The following is a 23,053-nucleotide window of genomic DNA, read 5'->3' as shown; positions in this document are numbered from 1 at the left end:
GGGGGGTCGGCGGGGGGGAGGGAGTCCAGGTCCGGGGGGGCTTCACGGGCGGGAGGGGGTGGGGACCCCCAGGGCTGGGGGGATTTGGGGATCCCGGGGCAGGAGGGAGGGGGTCGGGACCCCAATTTGGACTCGGGGAGGGGGAGGACATAACAAAGGGGGTTTTGGGGGGGAAGGTGGGGCCGGGGGGGGTCGATGGGGGGGAGTTGTAAAGCCTGGGGACCCCCAGGATGAGAATGGGGGGGGTCATTTCTTAACCACCCGCTGTCCCCCCCCCTCCCCAGATCCACAGCGGGATATTCGGGGGGGGTCACGGCGGAGCCCCGCAGGATGGAGCCCCCTCCTCCCCGCCCGCGCTGGCGGCTGCGACCCCCGGAGGCGGCCCCGGACCGGGGAGGGGACCCGGGGGGGTGGACACCCCGAGGGGAGTGGACACGGCGCCTGGTGCCGGGCGGTGCCGGGGGAGGCTCGGGCGGTGCCGGTACCGAGCTGCGGCGGCTGCGGTTCCGGCAGTTCCGCTACCAGGAGGCGGCGGGACCGCGGGACGTGTGGCGGAGGCTGCGGGAGCTGTCGCAGCGCTGGCTGCGGCCCGAGGAGCGCAGCAAGGAGCAGATCATGGAGCTGCTGGTGCTGGAGCAGTTCCTGAGCATCCTGCCCGAGGACATCCAGAGCTGGGTGTGGGTGCGGCACCCCGAGTCCTGCGCGCAGGCCGTGGCCTTGGCCGAGAGCTTCCAGCTGGGGCGAGCAGATCCCGACGGGATTTGGGAGCAGCAGGTGGGAGCGGGTCCGGATGTGGGGCGGGAAGGGGGATTGGGAATGATTTCCCCCTTCCTGCATTTCCTCCCGCTCCATCCCACCTCTGCTCTGGGATTCTGAGCTCATTCCCAAGAAAACCCTCCCCAAACTGGAAAGGGGGTCCTGGGCACCCAAAATCCCCTTGGCAGCTTTTAGGGGTCCTGGGCACCCAAATCCCTTTTGGGGAGTTTGGGGATCTCCAGCACTCAAATTCTCTCAGGAGCTTTTGTGGCTCCCGGGCCCCTCCGTGGCTCTGAGGGTCCTGGGAACTCGGAACAGCATCTTTTGGGGGTCCCCAGCACCCAAAACTTTTGAGACCTTTTGGGTGATCCCAGGCACCTCAAATCCCCTCCAGAACTGCTGGGGGTCCCCAGCATCCAAATCCCCTCTGCAGCTTTTTAGGGGCCCCAAAATCTCCTGGGCATCTTCTGGGGGTCCCCAGCACCCAAATCCCCTCTGCAGCTTTTTAGGGGCCCCAAAATCTCCTGGGCATCTTCTGGGGATCCCCAGCACCCAAATCCCCTCAGCAGCCCCGTGTCCCCCAGGTGACCGTGAGGGTGAAGGTGGAGGACGTGGCCCCGGGGGATGTGGAGGACCCTGCAGCTTTGGGGGTCCCTCCCAGCACCCCCTCGGATTCCCCCCGGGAGGAGGCGGCTCCGGGCAAGGAGAAGGCGGTGGTGGCCGAGGAAGAGGAGCCACAAGAAGGAGGTACCGGCATGGGGGGGGAGGAAAACCTTCAGGCACCCCAAAAATGGGGTGAGGGGGGTGCTGCTGGAGCCTGGAGGAACCTGGAGGTGAGGTACAATCTCAGTGGCCCCAAAAATCATCTCCTGGGGATCAAAATTATCTCGATGGACCAAAAGTTTCTCTGCAGAGAAGTCCTCTGCAGAGGTCCAAGTGCCAGGTCCTGCATTTTGGTCACAAAAACCCCTGCAGCAATGGTCAAAACCCATTTCCTTGGGTCAAAACCATCTCACTGGGTCAAAAAACATCTCCTTGGGTGAAAAACCATCTCTTTGGGCTCAAAACCCTTCTTGTTTGGGCTCCAAAACATCTCCTTGGGTTCAAAACCATCTTCTTGGGATCAAAAACCATTTTGGGCCCCAAAACTATTTTCTTGGGTCAAAAACCATCCCTTTGGGCCAAAGTCATCTACTTGTGTCAAAAACCATCTTGGGCTCAAAACCATCTCATTGGGTCAAAACCGTCTTGGGTCAAAAACCTTCTCCTTTGGGTCAAAAACTGTCTCCTTTGGGTCAAAAACCATTTTGGGTTCAAAAAATATCTCAGTGGACACAAAACCATCTCCTTGGGCTCCAAAACCATCTCCTTGAGTCAAAAACCATCTCCTTGGGTCAAAAACCATCTCCTTTGAGTAAAAACCCATTTTGGGTTCAAAAAACATCTCGGGCACAAAACCGTCTCCTTGGGCTCCAAAACCATCTCCCTAACCCCAACCTCACCCTTCTCCTGATGGTCCCGATGTCCCCCCATGTGTGGGTTTGGGGGGTCAGAGCGGGGAGCCGGACCCTCCCCACCCCCGTTGGAGCACGGAGGGGCCGGAGCCGTGCGATCCCCATCGGGAACCGCTCCAGGGACCCTTCTTGTGTCCCCCCACAGGTCCCACCACGGCCCCAGAGCCGCCCCAACCCCAACACCCTCACGGCGTCCGGCGAGGACCCCCCCGGCGCCAAAGCCAGCGGGACCCCAGCACCCCCAAACCGGACGGCGGGAGCGCGGCCGAGCCGCCGGCGCGGCCGTACCCCTGCGGTCAGTGCGGGAAGAGCTTCGGCCGCCTGACCCACCTGAAGACCCACGAGCGGACGCACACGGGGGTGAAGCCCTACGGCTGCGGCGCCTGCGGCAAGCGCTTCGGCCACCTGTCCACGCTGACCACGCACCGGCGGCTGCACACCGGCGAGCGGCCCTACGGCTGCGGCGCCTGCGGGAAGAGCTTCACCAACCCCTCGGACCTCAACAAGCACCAGCGCTCGCACACGGGCGAGCGGCCGTACCCCTGCCCGGCCTGCGGCAAGCGCTTCAGCCAGCAGTCCAACCTGACCATGCACCGCCGCAGCCACACCCAGGAGCGGCCCTACCCCTGCCGGACCTGCAGCAAGAGCTTCAAGTACCTGGCGGATCTGACGGTGCACGAGCGCTCCCACACCGGCGAGCGGCCCTTCCCCTGCGGCCACTGCGGCAAGAGCTTCAGCAACAAGTCCTCGCTGGCCCGGCACACGCGGATCCACGCCAGGGACAAGTGACGGCGGCTGGGGGGCGGTGGTGGCCGTGGGGGGACAGCGCTGGGTGGTGTCGGATCGGGGGATGAGGCCCCAAGAGCCTGGTGGCTCCAGGTCTTTGATCCTGGAGATGGGAGCGGTGTTGCCCAGGAGCTGGTGGCCCCAGGACTGTCCTGACGTGGCTCAAACATGGATGAGGATGGACATCAGTTGATGGTTGATGTCTCCCAGATCCCGTTCCCTGCTCTCAGAGGTCCAACATGGGTGGGATTGATGTCCCCCAGGAGCTGGTGGCCTCAGGACTGTCCTGAGGTGGCTCAAACGTGGATGAGGATGGACATCAGTTGATGGTTGATGTCTCCCAGATCCCGTTCCCTGCTCCCAGAGGTCCAACATGGGTGGTGGGACATCCCCCAGGACCTGCTGCTCTGGGATCCCATTCCCTGCGCTCAGAGGTCCAGCATGGGTGGGATTGATGTCCCCCAGGAGCTGGTGGCCCCAGGACTGTCCTGAGGTGGCTCAAACGTGGATGAGGATGGACGTGAGCTGATGGTTGTTGTCTCCCAGATCCCGTTCCCTGCTCCCAGAGGTCCAGCATGGGTGGGATTGATGTCCCCCAGGAGCTGGTGGCCCCAGGACTGTCCTGAGGTGGTTCAAACATGGATGAGGATGGACGTGAGCTGATGGTTGATGTCTCCCATGGCCTGGTGGCTCCATCATCCCATTCCCTGCTCCTGGAGATCCAGAAGGATAACGGGACCATGACTGATGGGCCCCGTGAGCCTGGTGGCTCCAGATCTTTGATCCTGGAGATGGGAACGGTGTCCCCCGGGAGCTGGTGGCCCCAGGACTGTCCTGAGGTGGCTCAAACATGGATGAGGATGGACGTGAGCTGATGGTTGATGTCTCCCAGATCCCGTTCCCTGCTCCCAGAGGTCCAGCATGGGTGGGATTGATGTCCCCCGGGAGCTGGTGGCCTCAGGACTGTCCTAAGGTGGTTCAAACACGGATGAGGATGGACATCAGTTGATGGCTGATGTCTCCCAGATCCCGTTCCCTGCTCCCAGAGGTCCAGCATGGGTGGGATTGATGTCCCCCAGGAGCTGGTGACCCCAGGACTGTCCTGAGGTGGCTCAAACGTGGATGAGGATGGACATGAGCTGATGGTTGATGTCTCCCAGATCCCGTTCCCTGCTCCCAGAGATCCAGCACAGGTGGTGGCACCATGACTGGTGGACTCCACGGGCCCAGTGGCTCCAGGGCTTGTCTCTCTGGTCCCGGAGAGGGGACAGAGGTGAGGGATGTTCCCCGGGACCTGGTGGCCCCAGGATTGTTCCCAAGTGGATCAGACACAGATGAGGAGGGGCATGAGCTGATGATGTTGACTCCACAATCCCATTCCCTGCTCCTGAAGATCCAACATGACTGTTGACACCCCCATGGTGGCTCCATGATCCCATTTCCCCCAAAAATTCGGGATATCCCCAAATTCCTGCTCCCTCCCCCAGCTCCCTGGACCCCCCAGAATTCCAGGACCCCCAATCTCTCCCTCCCAAACCTGGATTGTCCCAGAGACTCCTCCCCCCAATCCCAGATCCCCAAAAATCCTGGACATTCCCCCCAAGCCTTGGAATGGGGTTCCTTCATTGAATTCTGGGATTTTTTTTTTCCCCCTCCTGAGCTCCCCAGGGAAACCCCACCCCAGAGATCCCTCTGCATCCTTTATTTTGGTTTTTTCCCCCCATCTTTCCTTATCTCTTTGCTTCCAAAATCCCCTTTTTTGGTGGAAAATTCAGATGGAAAACGCCACGTTTTCCTGCATTGACGCTCCACAGTTTTGGGCGGCAGGGATGAAGGTTGTGCCACAAAAAACACCAGAAAAACGGGAGACAAACCAAACCCAGCGGTTTTTTCCATGGAGGAAAGAACCTGGAGGTTTTTTGGGGGGAGAAAAGGGAAATTTTAGTGGATAAGACCAGAGTTTTTTGCCATTTCAGACAGGGGTGAAGGTTCTGCCATGCAAATGAAAAGGGTTGGAAAAAAAAAAAAAAAAACAACAAATGGAGCAATTTTCCTGGATTTCAGGAACCTGGAGGGGGTTTGGGGAGAAAACAGGAAATTCCAGCAGATTTCCCAGCGTTGTTCCAGGCAGGGATGGAGGTTACACCACGAAACCAAAAAATACTGGGAAAAAAAACCCCCAGAACCTTTTCCTGAAAGGGTTTTCCCGAGTTTCACGGTGGCGTTGGATTTTCGGGGAGAAAAAAAAGGAAACACAGCCAGAAAACCACATTTCCCTGCATTTTGGGGTGAAGTTTATGCCATAAAAGCTGAAAATACGGGAAAACCGCACCAAAGCCGAGAGTTTCCGTGGATTTTTGGAGGGGGGTTTTTTTTTGGGGGGGTGGGGAAGGAAAAACCATGAGGAAAAGCTCAATTCCAGGAATTGCCTTAATTGGGGCACGGCGGAAGCTCGGCGAGCTGGCGGCAGCGCTCCAGGCCGGCGTGGACGCCGGTGACTGCCCGGCTCTGCGCCCAGCCGGTGATGACCACGCGGTGCTGGCGGCCGGAGCGGAATTCCCTGGTCAGCCAAGCCGAGAAGGGGACGCGGATCTCGCGCCGGATCCCCCGGAGAACCACGGCGCACTCGGAGCGCGCCGGGATCTCCTCGCGGAGCCGGTGGACGCGCCACACGAACTCGGTGGCGCTGGCGCCGCCGGCCCACGGCACCGAGGTGACGTTCCCCACGTCCCAACCTCCCGATTCCGTGAAAACCAGCGGAGCCGCCCGCAGCACCCCGCGAGAAGCCGCCAGCGCCGGCAGCTCGGCGCTCCAGCCGTGTTCCACCTCCGTGGCCTCCTCCAAGGTGACGGATTTTGGGGCCACCTGGCAGCCGTCGTTCCTCGCCAGCACCTCGGCCAGCGCCACGGCCTCGGCGCTCTCCAGCGCCGCGCTGCCGTTGTAGGACGCGTCGGCGATGGAGACGTCGGCCGGGCCTTGCCGGACCACCAGGATTTGGTACCATTTGTACCAAATCTCCTCGCCGTCCACGGCCACGAACAGCGCCTGCTGCTCCTTGGACACCTTTCCCAGCCCGTCCGGGCTGCGGCCGACGAAGATGTCGGTGAGGGGACATCCCTCCACCGCGCCCTCGGGGGTGCTGCCGAAGGACGTGTCCACCCAGTCCAGCGCCTCGAAGCCGCCGGGGTTGATCAGGAGCTGGAATTCGGAGCTGGTCTCCTCCTCCTCGGCCCAGGGGAAGAAGCAGAAGGGGCCGCGCTGGGGGTCGAAGGCGCCCAGGTTGCAGTTCCGGCGGCGAGTGGAGCAGACGAACTGCGGGCGGCCGGAGCGCTGGATCCAGCTGGACACGGCGTCGGCCGGGATGTGGCCGCGGAAAGGGAGCCAGCAGAGCCAGGAGTCACCGGCCCTGGAGCACGGCTCGGGGTGGAGGGACTGGGTGGGAACTGGAACGAGAGTGGGATGGACTGGGATAAACTGGGATGGACTGGGATGGACTGGGAGGGGACTGGAACGAGAGGAGGATGGACTGGGATGGAATGGGAGGGGATTGGGGTGGACTGGGAAGGTACTGGGATATACTGGGAGGGACTGGGATGGACTGGGAAGGGATTGGGATAGACTGGGATGGACTGGGATGGACTGGGAGGGGATTGGGAGGGAACCAGGGTGGACTAGGATGGACTGGGAGAGAACTGGAACGAGAGGAGGATGGACTGGGATGGACTGGGAGGGGACTGGGATGGACTGGGATAAACTGGGATGGACTGAGAGGGGACTGGGATGGACTGGGAGGGGATTGGGAGGAGACTGGGATAAACTGGGATGGACTGGGAGGGGACTGGGATGGACTGGGAGGGACTGGGAGGGGATTGGAACGAGAGTAGGATGGACTGGGATGGACTGGGAGGGGACTGGGATGGACTGGGATAAACTGGGATGGACTGGGAGGGGATTGGGATGGACTGGAATGGACTGGGAGGGGATTGGAACGAGAGTAGGATGGACTGGGAGGGGACTGGGATGGACTGGGTGGGAACTGGAACAAGAAGAGGATGGACTGGGATAAACTGGGATGGACTGGGAGGGGACTGGGAGGGAACAAGGGTGGACTAGGATGGACTGGGAGAGAACTGGAACGAGAGGAGGATGGACTGGGATAAACTGGGATGGACTGAGAGGGGACTGGGATGGACTGGGAGGGGACTGGGATAGACTGGGAGGGACTGGGAGGGGATTGGGAGGAGACTGGGATAGACTGGGAGGGACTGGGAGGGGATTCAGATGGACTGGGATGGACTGGGATGGACTGGGAGGGAACCGGGGTGGACTGGGATGGACTGGGTGGAAAATGGAATGAGAGGAGGATGGACTGGGATGGACTGGGATAAACTGGGATGGACTGGGATGGACTGGGAGGGGATTGGGAGGGGATTGGGGTGGACTGGGAAGGTACTGGGATATACTGGGAGGGACTGGGATGGACTGGGATAAACTGGGATGGACTGGGATGGACTGGGAGGGGACTGGGATGGACTGGGAAGGAACCGAGCTGGACTAGGACGGACTGGGTGGGAACTGGAACGAGAGGAGGATGGACTGGGATGGACTGGGATGGACTGGGGTAAACTGGGATGGACTGGGAGGGAACTGGGAGGGGACTGGGATGGACTGGGATGAACTGGGATGGACTGGGAGGGAACTGGGCCATTCCTCATGCTCGGACTCACCGGGCAGCTCCACTGGAATTCCCCAAATTCCCGAAATTCCCGAAATTCCCGCGCCGAGAAGCAGCAGAGCCAAGAACTGGGGGGAGGGGAGACCCGGGGGGCGTCACCTTTCCCCCACCCCAAAACCCCCGACCCCAAAATCCCCCTTTTCCCACCGAGTTTTTGGGGCTGAAAAATTGGGATTTCCCCAATTCCTCCTGTTTTTTATAAAAAAAAACTGGGAAAGGAAAAGGGGGATGGCCCCTCCTAATTCCTTAATTTCGGATTTAATTCCATTCTTTTCGTTATTTCCTGGAATGGTTTTTAAAAATTGCAATTTTTGGGGTGCTGGGGGAAAAAAAAAGTCAATTTTTTGGGGTTTATTTCCCCCTAGAAATGGTTAAAAAGTCCCAGAATATTCCCAAATATTCCAAATATCCCAAAAAAGGGATCCAACCGTACCTGGAGTGGCGGCATCGCTCCAGAGCCTGCGGAAAAATCTGGGATTATCCTCAGAAATCACATCAAACTTCCCAAAATCCACGTTTCCCAAAATCCCCTTTTATTGTTCCTCCTTCCCTTCAATTTTTGGGGTTTTTCCCTCCTCCAATATTCCCCAAAATCCAAATTTTGGGGTTCCCCAAATTCGAAACTTCAAATTTTGGGTTTTCCCCATTTCCCAGATCCCAATTTTGGGGTTTCCCCCACAAAAAAAAACCCAAATCCAAGTGTTGGGAATCCCAAGCTCCAAATTTTGGGGGTTTTCCTCCCCAAACTCCAAATTTGGGGTCCCCTTCCCCAAAATCCGAATTTTGTAGTTCCCAGATGCAAATTTGGGGGATTTTTCCTCCCCAAACTCTAAATTTTGGAGTTTTTCCTCCCCAAACCCCAAATTTTAGGGATTTTTCCTCCCCAAACTCCAAATTTTGGGGGTTTTCCTTCCCAAATTTTAAATTTTGGGGTTTTTTCCTCCCCAAATTTTGTGGTTTTGTCCTCCCCAAACTCCAAATTTTGGGGATTTTTCCTCCCAAAATTCCAAATTTTGGAGTTTTTCCTCCCCAAACCCCAAATTTTGGGGATTTTTCCTCCCCAAACTCCAAATTTTGGGGATTTTTCCTCCCCAAACTCCAAATTTTGGGGGGTTTTCCTCCCCAAACTCCAAATTTGGGGTCCCCTTCCCCAAAATCCGAATTTTGTAGTTCCCAGATGCAAATTTGGGGGATTTTTCCTCCCCAAACTCCAAATTTTGGAAGTTTTTCCTCCCCAAACCCCAAATTTTAGGGATTTTTCCTCCCCAAACTCCAAAGTTTGGGGGTTTTCCTTCCCAAATTTGAAATTTTGGGGTTTTTTTCCTCCCCAAATTTTGGAGTTTTTCCTCCCCAAACCCCAAATTTTGGGGATTTTACTTCCCAAACCCCAAATTTTGGGGCTTTTTCCTCCCCAAACTCCAAATTTTGGGGGTTTTCCTTCCCAAATTTGAAATTTTAGGGTTTTTTCCTCCCCAAATTTTGTGGTTTTGTCCTCCCCAAACTCCAAATTTTGGGGATTTTTCCTCCCCAAACTCCAAATTTTGGGGGTTTTTCCTCCCCAAACTCCAAATTTGGGGTCCCCTTCCCCAAAATCCGAATTTTGTAGTTCCCAGATGCAAATTTGGGGGATTTTCCTCCCCAGACTCCAAATTTTGGGGATTTTCCTTCCCAAATTTGAAATTTTGGGGTTTTTTCCTCCCCAAATTTTGGGGTTTTTCCTCCCCAAACCCCAAATTTTGGGGATTTTCCTCCCCAAACTCCAAATTTTGGGAGTTTTTCTTCCCCAAACTCCAAATTTTGGGGATTTTTCCTCCCCAAACTCCAAATTTTGGGGATTTTTCCTCGCCAAACTCCAAATATAGGGATTTTTTTCCTCCCCAAACCCCAAATTTTTGGGTTTTTCCTCCCCAAACCCCAAATTTTGGGGTTCCCCCCTCACCTGCGCTCCCGTTTCCAGGTAAATCTCTTTTTTCTGGGTGTTCTCGGCTGTTTTTGGCGATTTTCGTGTGATTTGAGACCCGAAAACGCCCCCAAAACCCCCCAGGAAAAACGTCAAGAATGCAAAAAAAACCCCAAACACGCAAAAAAAAAAGAGAAGTGGGATTTTTTGGGGGGGATTTTTCCGCTTTTGGGGGATTTTCACTTCACTTTTTAAAGTTTGTTTTTTTTTTAATTGAGCCCCGAAAAGGTCAAAAATCCCCAAAATCGGCGATTTGGGGAGAAATCCAGAAAATTCCTGGTTTTTCCAGGAGTGAGGTTTTTAAAAAAATTCTTTTTTTTTTAAGAAATTAAAAAAAAATTGAGAAATTTTAAAAAAAAATTTAAAAATTAAAAAAATCAGCCAAAAACCCCCCCCCAAAAATGAGCCAAAACACCCCAAAAATCACCGCCAGACCCCAAATATCCCCCCCAAAATTAACCAAAACCTCGCAAAATGAACCCAAAATCGCCACAGAGACCCCCCCCCCAAAAAAAAAATCAGGCGGGGAGATGGCGAAAATCCCAAATTTTGGGGTTTTTCCCACCCAGAAATGATTCCCAGCCTTCCCCAAAATCCCAAATTGACCCCAAAAATCCCAAATTGACCCCAAAACACCCCAAAAATCCCCGAACGACCCCCCCAGTGCCCCTCCCAGTGCTCCCAGTCCCAAACTGGGAAGGAACTGGAGCAGCCGCAGGTCCAAGGAAACTTTATTGGGGGAGGGGAGGAAACCCCAAAAACGGGGGAAAAAACCCCAAAAATGGGAGAAAGACCCCAAAAAAGAGGGGGAAAACCCCCTGGGAAAGGGGAATTTACCCCAGAGTAGTGTCAGTGTCCCAAAAAGAGGGGGGAGAAGACCCCCGGGGAGGGGGATCAGAAATCCCTAAAAAAAGGGGGGAAATCCCAAAAAAAGGGGAAAATCCCAAAAAAAGGGGAAAAACCCAAAAAAAAAAGGGGGAAATTCCAAAAAATGGGGAAAAATCCCCAAAAAAAGGGGGAAAAATCTCAAATAAAGGGGGAAAATCCCAAAAAAGAGGGAAAAATCCCAAAAAAAGGGTGAAATCCCAAAAAAAGGGTGAAAATCCCAAAAAAAGGGGGAAAATCCCAAAAAAAGGGTGAAATCCCAAAAAAGGGGGAAAAATCCCAAAAAAAGGGGGAAAAATCCCAAAAAAAGGGTGAAAATCCCAAAAAAAGGGGAAAAACAAAAAAAAAGGGGGAAAATCCCAAAAAAAGGGGAAAAATCCCAAAAAAAGGGGGAAAAATCCCAAAAAAAGGGGGGAAAATCCCAAATGAAGGGGGGGACTCCAAAACTGCCCCAAAAATGGGAAAAAAGGGGGAAATTCCCCCCCAAAAAAATGTTAAATAAGGGAGGGAAATCACAAATAAAGAGTAAAAGTCAGAAAGAAAAGTAAAAGGGGGTGAAATCCCAAAAAAAGGGGAAATCCCAAAAAAAAAGTGGAAAAATCCCAAATAAAGGGGGGGAAAATCCCAAAAAAAGGGGAAAATCCCAAATAAAGGGGGAAATCCCCAAAAAAAGGGGGGGAAATCCCAAAAAAGGAGAAAAATCCCAAAAAAAGGGGGGAAAATCTCAAATAAAGGGGAAAACCCCAAAACAAGGGGGAAAAATCTCAAAAAAAAGGAGGAAAATAAAAAAAAAAAAAAGGAGAAAAATCCCAAATAAAGGGGGAAACCCCAAAACAAGGGGGAAAAATCCCAAAAAAAGAGAAAAATCCCCAAAGCAAGGGGGAAAAAATCCCAGAAAAGGGGGAAAAAACCCCAAAAAAAGGAGAAAAATCCCCAAAAAAAGTGGAGAAATCCCAAATAAAAGGGGAAATCCCAAATAAAGGGGGGAAAAATCCTAAATAAAGGGGTGATATCCCAAAAGAAGGGTGGAAAAATCCCAAATAAAAGGTGAAAATCCAAAAAAAAAAAGGAGAAAAATCCCCCAAAAAAAGGGAAAAAAGTCTCAAAAAAAAAGGGAAAAAAATCTGAAAAAAAAGGGAAAAAAATCTGGAAAAAAAGGGAAAAAAATCCCAAAAAAAAGGAAAAAAATCCCAAAAAAAGGGGAGAAATCCCAAAAAAAAGGAGAAAAATCCCAAATAAAAGGGGAAATCCCAACTAAAGGGGGGAAAAATCCTAAAAGAAGGGGTGAAATCCCAAAAGAAGGGGTGAAATCCCAAAAGAAAGGTGGAAAAATCCCAAATAAAAGGTGAAAATCCAAAAAAAAAAAGGAGAAAAATCCCCCAAAAAAAGGGAAAAAAATCTCAAAAAAAAAGGGAAAAAAATCTGAAAAAAAAGGGAAAAAAATCTGAAAAAAAAGGGAAAAAAATCCCAAAAAAAAGGAAAAAAATCCCAAAAAAAAGGAGAAAAATCCCAAATAAAAGGGGAAATCCCAAATAAAAGGGTGGAAAAATCCTAAAAGAAGGGGTGAAATCCCAAAAGAAGGGTGGAAAAATCCCAAATAAAAGGTGAAAATCCAAAAAAAAAAAGGAGAAAAATCCCCCAAAAAAAGGGAAAAAATCTGAAAAAATGGGAAAAAAATCCCAAAAAAAGGGGAGAAATCCCAAAAAAAAGGAGAAAAATCCCAAATAAAAGGGGAAATCCCAAATAAAGGGGGGAAAAATCCTAAAAGAAGGGGTGATATCCCAAAAGAAGTGGAGAAATCCTAAAAGAAGGGGTGAAATCCCAAAAGAAAGGTGGAAAAATCCCAAATAAAAGGTGAAAATCCAAAAAAAAAAAGGAGAAAAATCCCCCAAAAAAAGGGAAAAAAATCTCAAAAAAAAAGGGAAAAAAATCTGAAAAAAAAGGGAAAAAAATCTGGAAAAAAAGGGAAAAAAATCCCAAAAAAAAGGAAAAAAATCCCAAAAAAAGGGGAGAAATCCCAAAAAAAAGGAGAAAAATCCCAAATAAAAGGGGAAATCCCAAATAAAGGGGGGAAAAATCCTAAAAGAAGGGGTGAAATCCCGAAAGAAGGGGTGTTCTCAGTCCCGGCGCAGGTTCTTGAGCCGCTCCTCCAGGTCGGCGTCGGCGTCGGCCAAAGCGGCCGAGGCGGCCTCGGCCCCCCCGCGCCCCTCCCCCGCCGCCAGGGACCCCCCCGGGGGGGGCAGCGCTGGGGACAGAGGGACACTCAGGGGACAGCCAAAAACAAACCCCAAAAACGCCCCAAATCAGCCCCAAAAAATCCCCCCGGAACGCCCTGGGAATGGCCCCGGAATCGCCAAAAAACACCGGGGCCGAGGGGCTGAAATATCCCAAAAATGTTCCCAAATTCTGCCCAAATGTCCCCAAATTCTGCCCAAATGTTCCCAAATTCTGCCCAGGAGATCCCAAAATATTCCCAAATTCTGCCCAGAAAATCCCAAATGTTCCCAAATTCTGCACAAATGTTCCCAAATTCTGCACAAATGTTCCCAAATTCAGCCCAAATGTCCCCAAATGTTCCCAAATGCTGCACAAATGTTCCCAAATTCTGCACAAATGTTCCCAAATTCTGCCCAGGTTATCCCAAAATGTTCCCAAATTCTGCCCAAATGTTCCGAAATTCTGCCCAAATGTCCCCAAATTCAGCCCAAATGTTCCCAAATTCTGCCCAAATGTTCCCAAATTCTGCACAAATGTTCCCAAATTCTGCACAAATGTTCCCAAATTCTGCACAAATGTTCCCAAATTCTGCCCAAATGTCCCCAAATTCTGCACAAATGTTCCCAAATTCTGCACAAATGTTCCCAAATTCTGCCCAAATGTTCCCAAATTCTGCCCAGGTTATCCCAAATGTTCCCAAATTCTGCCCAAATATTCCCAAATTCTGCCCAAATATTCCCAAATTCTGCCCAAATGTTCCCAAATTCTGCACAAATGTCCCCAAATTCTGCACAAATGTCCCCAAATTCAGCCCAAATGTTCCCAAATTCAGCCCAGGATATCCCAAATGTTCCCAAATTCTGCCCAGCAAATCCCAAATGGTCCCAAATTCTGCCCAAATGTTCCCAAATATTCCCAAATTCTGCCCAGGAGATCCCAAATGTTCCCAAATTCTGCCCAAATGTTCCCAAATTCTGCCCAAATGTTCCCAAATTCTGCACAAATGTCCCCAAATTCTGCACAAATGTTCCCAAATTCTGCCCAAATGTTCCCAAATTCAGCCCAAATGTTCCCAAATTCAGCCCAAATGTTCCCAAATTCAGCCCAAATGTTCCCAAATGTTCCCAAATTCTGCCCAAATGTCCCCAAATTCTGCCCAAATGTTCCCAAATTCAGCCCAAATGTTCCCAAAATATTCCCAAATTCTGCCCAGGATATCCCAAATGTTCCCAAATTCTGTCTGGGATATCCCAAATGTTCCCAAATCCCTCCCAGGACCCCCTTAACCCCTCCCAGAATTCCCCCCCAGATCCCCAAAATCCCCCCAAATTTCCCCAAATTTCCCCAAATCTCCCCAAATTCCCACCCTGGGTCCTTTAAATCCCCCCCAAATTTCTCCCAAATCCCACCCAGGCTCCCCAAAACGTCCCAAATTCCTCCCGAAATCTTCCCAAATTCCCCCCAAATTCCCCAGATCTGACCCAGATTCACCAAAATCCCCCAAATTCCCCACAAATATCCCCAAATTCTCACAAATTCCCCTCAAAATCCCCCCAAATCCTCCAAATTCTCCCCGAATTCTCCCCAAATTCCCCTCAAAATCCCCCAAAATCCCCCAAATCCCTCAAATTTTCTACAAATCCCCCAAAATCCCCAAATTCTCCCCCAAATCCTCCAAATTCTCCCCCAAATCCCCCCAAATTCCCCTCAAAATCCCCCAAATTCCCCACAAATATCCCCAAATTCTCCCAAATTCCCCTCAAAATCCCCCCAAAATCCTCCAAATTCTCCCCGAATTCCCCCAAATTCTCCCCAAATCCCCTAAATTTCCCCCAAATCCCCCAAATTCCCCTTAAAATTCCCCCAAATCCCCAAAACCCCCCAAATTCCCCCCAAATTCTCCCCCAAATCCCTCAAGTTCCCCCCAAATCCCCCAAACTCTTCCCAAATTCCCTGCAAATTTCCCCCAAGTTCTCCCCCAAATCCCCCCAAAATCCCCCAAATTCCCCTCAAAATTTCCCAAAATCCCCCAAATTCTCCCCAAAATCCCCCAAATTCCCCCAAATTTCCCCCAAATTCTTCCCCAAATCCCCTAAATTTCCCCCAAATCTCCCCAAATTCCCCTTAAAATCCCCCAAAATCCCCCAAAGTCCCCCAAATTCTCCCCAAATCCCCCAAATTCCCCCCAAAATCTCCAAATTCTCCCCCAAATCCCCCCCAAAATCCCCCAAACTCTCCCCAAATTCTCCCCAAATTCCCCCAAAATCTCCAAAATCCCCCAAATCCCCAAATTCCCCCCAAAATCCCCCAAACTCTCCCCAAATTCCCCCCAAATTCCCCCAAATTCCCCCAAATTCTTCCCCAAAATCTCCAAATTCCCCCCAAATTCCCCTCAAAATCCCCCAAACTCTCCCCAAATTCCCCCCAAATCCCCCCCAAAATCCCCCCAAATTTCCCCCAAATTCTCCCCAAAATCCCCCCAAATCCCCCAGTCCTCACTGGCCAGTTCGTCCGTCAGGTTCAGCCCCAGCTCGTCCAGCACCTGCGACACCACGGCGTCACTGCGGGGACAGGGGACACTGAGGCACGGGGACAGCCCTGACACCCTGTCCCCTCCCTGTCCCCACGCACAGGTGTCCCTTGGTGTCCCCCAGGGTGTCCCCAGGTGTCCCCAGGTATCTCCAGGGTATCCCCAGGTGTCCCTCAGGTGTCCCCTGAGTGTCCCCAGGTGTCCCCAGGTGTCTCCAGGGTGTCCTCTGAGTGTCCCCAGGTGTCCCTCAGGTGTCCCCAGGTGTCCCCCAGGTGTCCCCAGGTGTCCCTCAGGTGTCCCTTGAGTGTCCCCAGGTGTCCCCAGGTGTCCCCAGGTGTCCCCCAGGTGTCCCCAGGTGTGTCCCCAGGTGTGACCCCAGGTGTCCCCAGGGTGTCCCCAGGTGTCCCCAGGTGTCCCCAGGTGCCCCCAGGTGTCCCCCAGGTGTCCCCAGGGTGTCCCCAGGTGTCCCCAGGTGTCCCCTGAGTGTCTCCAGGTGTCCCCCAGGTGTCCCCAGGTGTCCCCCAGGTGTCCCCAGGTGTCCCTCAGGTGTCTCCAGGTGTCCTCAGGTGTCCCCAGGTACCCCCTGCCCCCCCCCAGGGTGAGCTTTACCTGCTCTCTTTCCCCCCCCAGGTGTCCCCAGGTGTCCCCTGGGTGTCTCAAAGTGTTCCCTGGCTGTCCCCTGAGTGTCCCCAAGTGTCCCCAGCTGTCTCCTGAGTACCCCTGGCTGTCCCCAACTGTCCCCTGGGTGTCCCCAAGTGTCCTCTGGGTGTCCCCAGCTATCTCCTGGATGTCCCAGCTTGTCCCCTGAGTGTCCCCAAGTGTCCCCAGGTATCTGCTGGGTGTCCCCAAATGTCTCCCGAGTACCCCTGATGTCCCCAAGAGTCCCCTGAGTGTCTCCAGGTGTCCCCTTGAGTGTCCCTGAGTGTCCCCTGGTGTCCCCAGGGTGCCCCCAGGTGTCCCCAGGTGTCCCCAGGTGTCCCCAGGGTGCCCCCAGGTGTCCCCCAGGTGTTTCCAGGTGCCCCCAGGTGTCCCCAGGTGTCCCCAGGTGCCCCCAGGTACCCCCAGGGTGTCCCCAGGGTGCCCCCAGGTGTCCCCAGGTGTCCCCAGGGTGTCCCCAGGTGTCCCCCAGGTGTCCCCCAGGTGTCCCCAGGTGTCCCCAGGTGTCCCCACCTCTCATCCTCGTCGTCCTCGTCCCCGAGGGCGTCGTCGATGGCGTCGTTCATCAGCTCCTCCTTCATGTCCATGAGCTCGGATTGCTTCTGGAATTCCAGCAGGATCCGCTGGATCTGGGGCAGCTTCAGCTGGGAGGGGACATCGGGGACATCAGGGGACACTGGGGACACCCAGGGGACATTGGGGACTATGGGGACATTGAGGGGACACCGGGGACAGCAGGCTGGCAGTGGGGACACGCAGGTGACTTCGGTGCCTCCCGTCTGTGTCTGTGGTGTCACCATGGCCTGGATGTCCCCAGGTGTCCCCCAGGTGTCCCCCAGGTGTGTCACAGGTGTGTCCCCAGGTGTCCCCAGGTGTGTCCCAGGTGTGTCCCAGGTGAGCACACCTGCCGGTTCATGGTGGCCATGGCCTGGGTGACACAGCTGACCCCAGGTGACACAGGTGTCCCCCCCCAGGTGTCCCAGCTGTGTCCCCAGGTACCCCCAGGTGTCCCCAGGTGTCCCACATGACCCCCCAGGTGCGCTCACCTGCCGGTTCATGGTGGCCATGGCCCGTGTCACCCCCCAGGTGTCCCCAGGTGTCCCACATGACCCCCCAGGTGCGCTCACCTGCCGGTTCATGGTGGCCATGGCCCAGATGACCCCAGATGTCCCCCCAGGTGTCCCCCAGGTGTCCCCAGGTGTGTCCCCAGGTGTGTCCCCAGGTGTCCCCAGGTGCCCCAGATGACCCCCCAGGTGTCCCCAGGTGTGTCCCAGGTGTGTCCCCAGGTGTCCCCAGGTGTCCCAGGTGTCCCCAGGTGTGTCCCCAGGTGTCCCAGGTGTGCTCACCTGCCGGTTCATGGTGGCCATGGCCCATGTCACCCCCCAGGTGTCCCCAGGTGTCCCCAGGTGTCCCCAGGTGTCCCATGTCACCCCCCAGGTGTCCCCAGGTGTCCCATGTCACCCCCCAGGTGACCCCAGGTGTCCCCAGGTGTGTCCCCAGGTGTCCCCAGGTGTCCCCAGGTGTCCCCAGGTGTCCCCAGGTGTCCCAGGTGCGCTCACCTGCCGGTTCATGGTGGCCATGGCCCGTGTCACCCCGCGCATGGCGCTGGCCATGGCGCTGTTGGATTTCAGGGTCTGCACCCGCAGCGCCACGCCCTGCACGTTGGCTCGCATGGCGATGAACTTGCGCACGTAGCGCCGCGTCCGCACCAGGTCCTTGGCCATCACCCGCACCGCGTCCTGGGGACAGCGACAGCGTGGGGACAGGGACAGGGACAGCGTGGGGACAGGGACAGGGTGGGGACAGGGACAGTGTGGGGACAGGGACAGTGTGGGGACACTGTGGGGACACTGTGGGGACAGTGTGGGGACAGGGACAGTGTGGGGACACTGTGGGGACAGTGTGGGGACAGGGACAGTGTGGGGACAGGGACAGTGTGGGGACACTGTGGGGACAGTGTGGGGACAGGGACAGTGTGGGGACAGGGACAGTGTGGGGACACTGTGGGGACAGGGACAGTGTGGGGACAGGGACAGTGTGGGGACAGGGACAGTGTGGGGACAGGGACATCTCATGGCGATGAACTTGCGCACGTAGCGCCGCGTCCGCACCAGGTCCTTGGCCATCACCCACACCGCGTCCTGGGGACAGCGACAGCGTGGGGACAGGGACAGGGACAGCGTGGGGACACTGTGGGGACACTGTGGGGACAGGGACATCTCATGGCGATGAACTTGTGCCGCGTCCGCACCAGGTCCTTGGCCATCACCCGCACCGCGTCCTGGGGACAGCGTGGGGACAGAGTGGGGACAGGGTGGGGACAGGGTGGGGACAGGGACAGCAGCCTGGGGACAGGGACAGCGTGGGGACAGGGACAGTGTGGGGACAGGGACAGCGTGGGGACAGGGACATCTCATGGCGATGAACTTGCGCACGTAGCGCCGCGTCCGCACCAGGTCCTTGGCCATCACCCACACCGCGTCCTGGGGACAGCGACAGCGTGGGGACAGGGACAGGGACAGCGTGGGGACAGGGACAGGGACAGCGTGGGGACAGGGACAGGGACACTGTGGGGACACTGTGGGGACACTGCAGGGACAGGGACACTATGGGGACACTGTGGGGACACTGTGGGGACGCTGTGGGGACACTGCGGGGACAGGGACACTGTGGGGACACTGTGGGGACACTATGGGGACACTGTGGGGACACTGTGGGGACGGTGTGGGGACACTGTGGGGACAGGGACACTATGGGGACACTGTGGGGACACTGTGGGGACGGTGTGGGGACACTGTGGGGACAGGGACACTATGGGGACACTGTGGGGACACTGTGGGGACACTGTGGGGACAGGGACAGCGTGGGGACACTGTGGGGACAGGGACACTATGGGGACAGCGTGGGGACACTGTGGGGACACTGTGGGGACAGGGACATCTCATGGCGATGAACTTGTGCCGTGTCCACACCAGGTCCTTGGCCACCACCTGCACCGCGTCCTGGGGACAGCGTGGGGACAGGGACAGCAGCCTGGGGACAGTGCAGGGACAGCGTGGGGACAGGGACAGCGTCCTGGGGATGGGGACAGTGTGGGGACAGGGACAGGGACAGTGTGGGGACAGGGACAGGGACAGTGTGGGGACAGGGACAGTGTGGGGACAGGGACAGGGTGGGGACAGTGTCCTGGGGACAGGGACAGCGTGGGGACAGTGACAACATTCTGGGGACAGTGTGTGGACAGGGACAGGGACAGTGGGGACAGTGTCAGGGACAGTGACAGGGACAGTGGGGACAGTGTCAGGGACAGTGTCAGGGACAGTGGGGACAGCAGCAGGGACAGCAGCAGGGACAGGGACAGGGGCAGTGACAGGGACAGTGTGGACAGCAGCAGGGACAGTGACAGGGACAGTGTCAGGGACAGTGGGGACAGTGGGGACAGTGTCAGGGACAGTGTGGACAGCAGCAGGGACAGTGACAGGGACAGTGTCAGGGACAGTGGGGACAGTGTGGACAGTGTCAGGGACAGGGACAGTGTCAGGGACAGTGGGGACAGCAGCAGGGACAGGGACATTGGGGACAGTGTCAGGGACAGGGACAGGGACAGGCACAGTGGGGACACCAGTGCACAGCAGGGATGTCACACGGGTGGACAGGGGGACACAGGGGGACACCAGGACAGCAGGGACAAGGGAGGGACAGACAAGGGACACCGCAGGGACAGCACCAGGACACGCAGGGACAGTGAGGGGACAGCGGGGACAGCAGCAAGAGACAGGGGACACTCCATGTCCCCCTCAGCACTCCCAGTCCCCTCCGTGTCCCTTTGTCCCTTGTCCTGTGTCCCCCGGTCCGTGCCTCTCCCCTTGTCCCCTCCACATCCTCGTGTCCCCTCCGTGTCCCTTTATCTCTTGTCCTGTGTCCCCCTGTCCCCTCCATGTCCCCTTGTCCCCTCCATGTCCCTCTGTCCCCTTGTCTCATGTCCTGTGTCCCCGGTCCCTGCCTGTCCCCTTGTCCTGTGTCCCCTTATCCCCTCCATGTCCCCTCCATGTCCCCTTTATGTCCCTGTGTCCCCTCCATGTCCCTGTGTCCCTTGTCCTCTCCATGTCCCCCTGTCCCCTCCATGTCCCCTTGTCCCCTTTATGTCCCCATGTCCCTTGTCCTGTGCCCCCTTGTCCTCTCCATGTCCCTTTGTCCCCTGCTGTCCTCCCCCAGCCCCACCCCCGCAGTGTCCCCAGTGTCCCCGTGGTGTCCCCATGGTGTCCCCAGTGTCCCCGTGGTGTCCCCATGGTGTCCCCAGTGTCCCTGCAGTGTCCCTGTGGTGTCCCCGTGGTGTCCCCATGGTGTCCCCAGTGTCCCTGTGGTGTCCCCGTGGTGTCCCCATGGTGTCCCCAGTGTCCCTTCGGTGTCCCCAGTGTCCCTGGTGTCCCTGTGGTGTCCCTGTGGTGTCCTTGTGGTGTCACCAGTGTCCTGGTGTCCCTGGTGTCTCCAGTGTCCCCGTGGTGTCCCCGTGGTGTCCTCATGGTGTCCCTGTGGTGTCTCTGTGGTGTCCCCATGGTGTCCCCATGGTGTCCCCAGTGTCCCCATGGTGTCCCTGTGCTGTCCCTGTGGTGTCCCTGCGGTGTCCCCCGTGTTGTCCCCAGTGTCCCCGCGGTGTCCCCAGTGTCCCCGTGCTGTCCCCAGTGTCCCTGGTGTCCCCTCTGACCATCTGGCCCTGCTTGGCCATCTTCTTGATGTCCACGATGATTTTCTTCTCCTGCGCCTCCAGCTTCTGCCGCTCGCGGTCCAGCTCCCGCACGGCGCGGGCCAGGGCGCGCTGGTTCTGCCTCAGCAGCTCCTCCGGCGTCCTCCGGCGCCCGAACAGCAGCTCCATGGGGACAGGGACACCTGGGGACAGTGGGGACAGTGATGGGACAGTGATGGGACATTGGGGACAGTGATGGGACAGGGCCAGGGCGCGCTGGTTCTGCCTCAGCAGCTCCTCCGGCGCCCGAACAGCAGCTCCATGGGGACAGGGACACCTGGGGACAGTGGGGACAGTGATGGGACACCTGGGGACAGTGGGGACAGTGATGGGACAGTGATGGGACAGGGCCAGGGCGCGCTGGTTCTGCCTCAGCAGCTCCTCCGGCATCCAAACAGCAGCTCCATGGGGACAGGGACACCTGGGGACACCTGGGGACATTGGGGACAGTGACGGGACACCTGGGGACAGTGACGGGACACTGGGGACACCTGGGGACAATGGGGACAGTGACAGGACACTGGGGACACCTGTGGGACACCAGGGCCAGCGAGGCTGGCGGTGGCACACGGCCCAGGGTGCGCTGGCTCTGCGGGAGAAACTCCTGCGGTGACCAAAGAGCGGCTCCAAGGGGACACTGGGGACACTGGGGACACCTGGGGACACATCTGGGGACACCTGGGGACACACCTGGGGACAGCTGGGGACACCTGGGGACACATCTGGGGACACATCTGGGGACACATCTGGGGACACCTGGGGACACATCTGGGGACACCTAGGGACACCTGGGAACTCCAGGGGACACTGGGGACACCTGTGGGACGTTGGGGACACCTGGGGACAGCTCTGGGACACCGATGGGACACTGGGGACACTCACGGGGTGTTGGGGACACCGTGTTGGACACCAGGGGACACGAGAAGAGGACACGGCCATGGTGGCACCCGGCCATGGGGACAGGGGACACGGGGAGGGGACAGCGAGGTGACACGGGGACACCTGGCCTTGTCCCACAGACCCACTGTCCCCTCAGGGCCCTCCCCAGAGCCGCTCCCGGCTCCTCAAATCCGCCCCAAATCCGACCCAAATCCCCTTAAATCCCCCCCCAAGAGCCACCCGGGCCCCTTAATTCCCCCCCACGATCCCAAAATGTCCCCAAATGTCCCCAAATGTCCCCCCCGAACGCCCCCGGAGCTCACCCGGCTCCGCCCGGGCACTTCCGCAAACAGTGACGTCACGCGCGGTTCCGATCACGTGAGCCAGGCGGGTTTCGGTCACGTGACGGCGCCTCCGGGCGGGGAGGAACAAACCACAGAGGAGCGGCCGGAGCGGCCACTTCCGGGGCGGGGCAGCGAGAGCAGGGGGGCACTTCCGGGGCGGGGCAGAGAGAGCAGCGGCCGGAGTGGCTCCGCCCGAGGAGGGCGACACCTGGCGGCGTGGAGGTGTCCGGGAGGCTGAGGGCAACTGGGAGAGCTGGGAATGGGAACTGGGAACACTGGGAGTGCTGGGAATGGGAACTGGGAACACTGGGAGTGCTGGGAATGGGAACTGGGAACACTGCGAGTGCTGGGAATGGGAACTGGGAACACTGGGAGTGCTGGGATTGGGAACTGGGAACACTGGGAGAGCTGGGAATGGGAACTGGGAACACTGGGATTGGGAACTGGGAACACTGGGAGAGCTGGGAATGGGAACTGGGAACACTGGGATTGGGAACTGGGAACACTGGGAGTGCTGGGAATGGGAACTGGGAACACTGGGAGTGCTGGGAATGGGAACTGGGAACAGTGGGAGTGCTGGGAATGGGAACTGGGAACAGTGGGAGTGCTGGGAGGGGGAACTGGGAACACTGGGAACACTGGGAACACTGGGATTGGGAACTGGGAACACTGGGAACTTTGAGCAATGGAACCGGCCCCATCCCAGTTTAACCAGTGACACCCCCATGCCCCTCCCAGTATAGACCAGTACAGCCCAGTATAACCCAGTACAGACCAGTATAACCCAGTCTAACCCAGTATAACCCAGCACAGACCAGTATAACCCAGCACAGACCAGTATAACCCAGTACAGACCAGTATAACCCAGTACAAACCAGTATAACCCAGTATAACCCAGTATAGACCAGTACAGACCAGTATAACCCAGTACAGACCAGTATAACCCAGCACAGACCAGTATAACCCAGTACAGACCAGTATAACCCAGTACAGACCAGTATAACCCAGTACAGACCAGTATAACCCAGTATAACCCAGTGCAGCCC

General features: G+C 56.3%; 3 protein-coding genes across 3 annotated transcripts; 1 reads left to right on the top strand and 2 right to left on the bottom strand.

Annotated features, from left to right (window-relative positions):
- Positions 1 to 206: 206 nt before the first annotated feature.
- LOC111942894 (uncharacterized) lies at positions 207 to 5,395 on the top strand. The gene is made up of 3 exons (XM_086871658.1): positions 207 to 774; positions 1,341 to 1,503; positions 2,416 to 5,395. Exons 1-3 carry the CDS (start codon positions 331 to 333, stop codon positions 3,057 to 3,059), a joined length of 1,251 nt encoding a protein of 416 aa, XP_086727784.1. The 5' UTR covers positions 207 to 330; the 3' UTR covers positions 3,060 to 5,395.
- On the bottom strand, positions 5,328 to 11,766 carry LOC111942895 (natterin-4-like). The gene is made up of 4 exons (XM_086871667.1): positions 9,731 to 11,766; positions 8,225 to 8,250; positions 7,784 to 7,859; positions 5,328 to 6,499 (listed from the first exon to the last, which is right to left on the bottom strand). The coding sequence occupies exons 2-4, from the start codon at positions 8,237 to 8,239 to the stop codon at positions 5,487 to 5,489; spliced, it is 1,104 nt and encodes a 367-aa protein (XP_086727793.1). The 5' UTR covers positions 8,240 to 8,250; positions 9,731 to 11,766; the 3' UTR covers positions 5,328 to 5,486.
- On the bottom strand, positions 10,466 to 22,011 carry CHMP2A (charged multivesicular body protein 2A). The gene is made up of 6 exons (XM_086871694.1): positions 21,987 to 22,011; positions 20,746 to 20,927; positions 17,600 to 17,779; positions 16,554 to 16,684; positions 15,353 to 15,414; positions 10,466 to 12,881 (listed from the first exon to the last, which is right to left on the bottom strand). Exons 2-6 carry the CDS (start codon positions 20,911 to 20,913, stop codon positions 12,754 to 12,756), a joined length of 669 nt encoding a protein of 222 aa, XP_086727820.1. The 5' UTR covers positions 20,914 to 20,927; positions 21,987 to 22,011; the 3' UTR covers positions 10,466 to 12,753.
- Between the last annotated feature and the right edge of the window lie 1,042 nt (positions 22,012 to 23,053).

This window comes from Cyanistes caeruleus, chromosome 36 (genome assembly GCF_971803275.1).
Source record: "Cyanistes caeruleus chromosome 36, bCyaCae1.hap1.1, whole genome shotgun sequence".
NCBI classification, from domain to species: domain Eukaryota; kingdom Metazoa; phylum Chordata; class Aves; order Passeriformes; family Paridae; genus Cyanistes; species Cyanistes caeruleus.
Note: the sequence above shows the minus strand (reverse complement) of the source record. Positions and strands in the feature narration are given on the sequence as shown.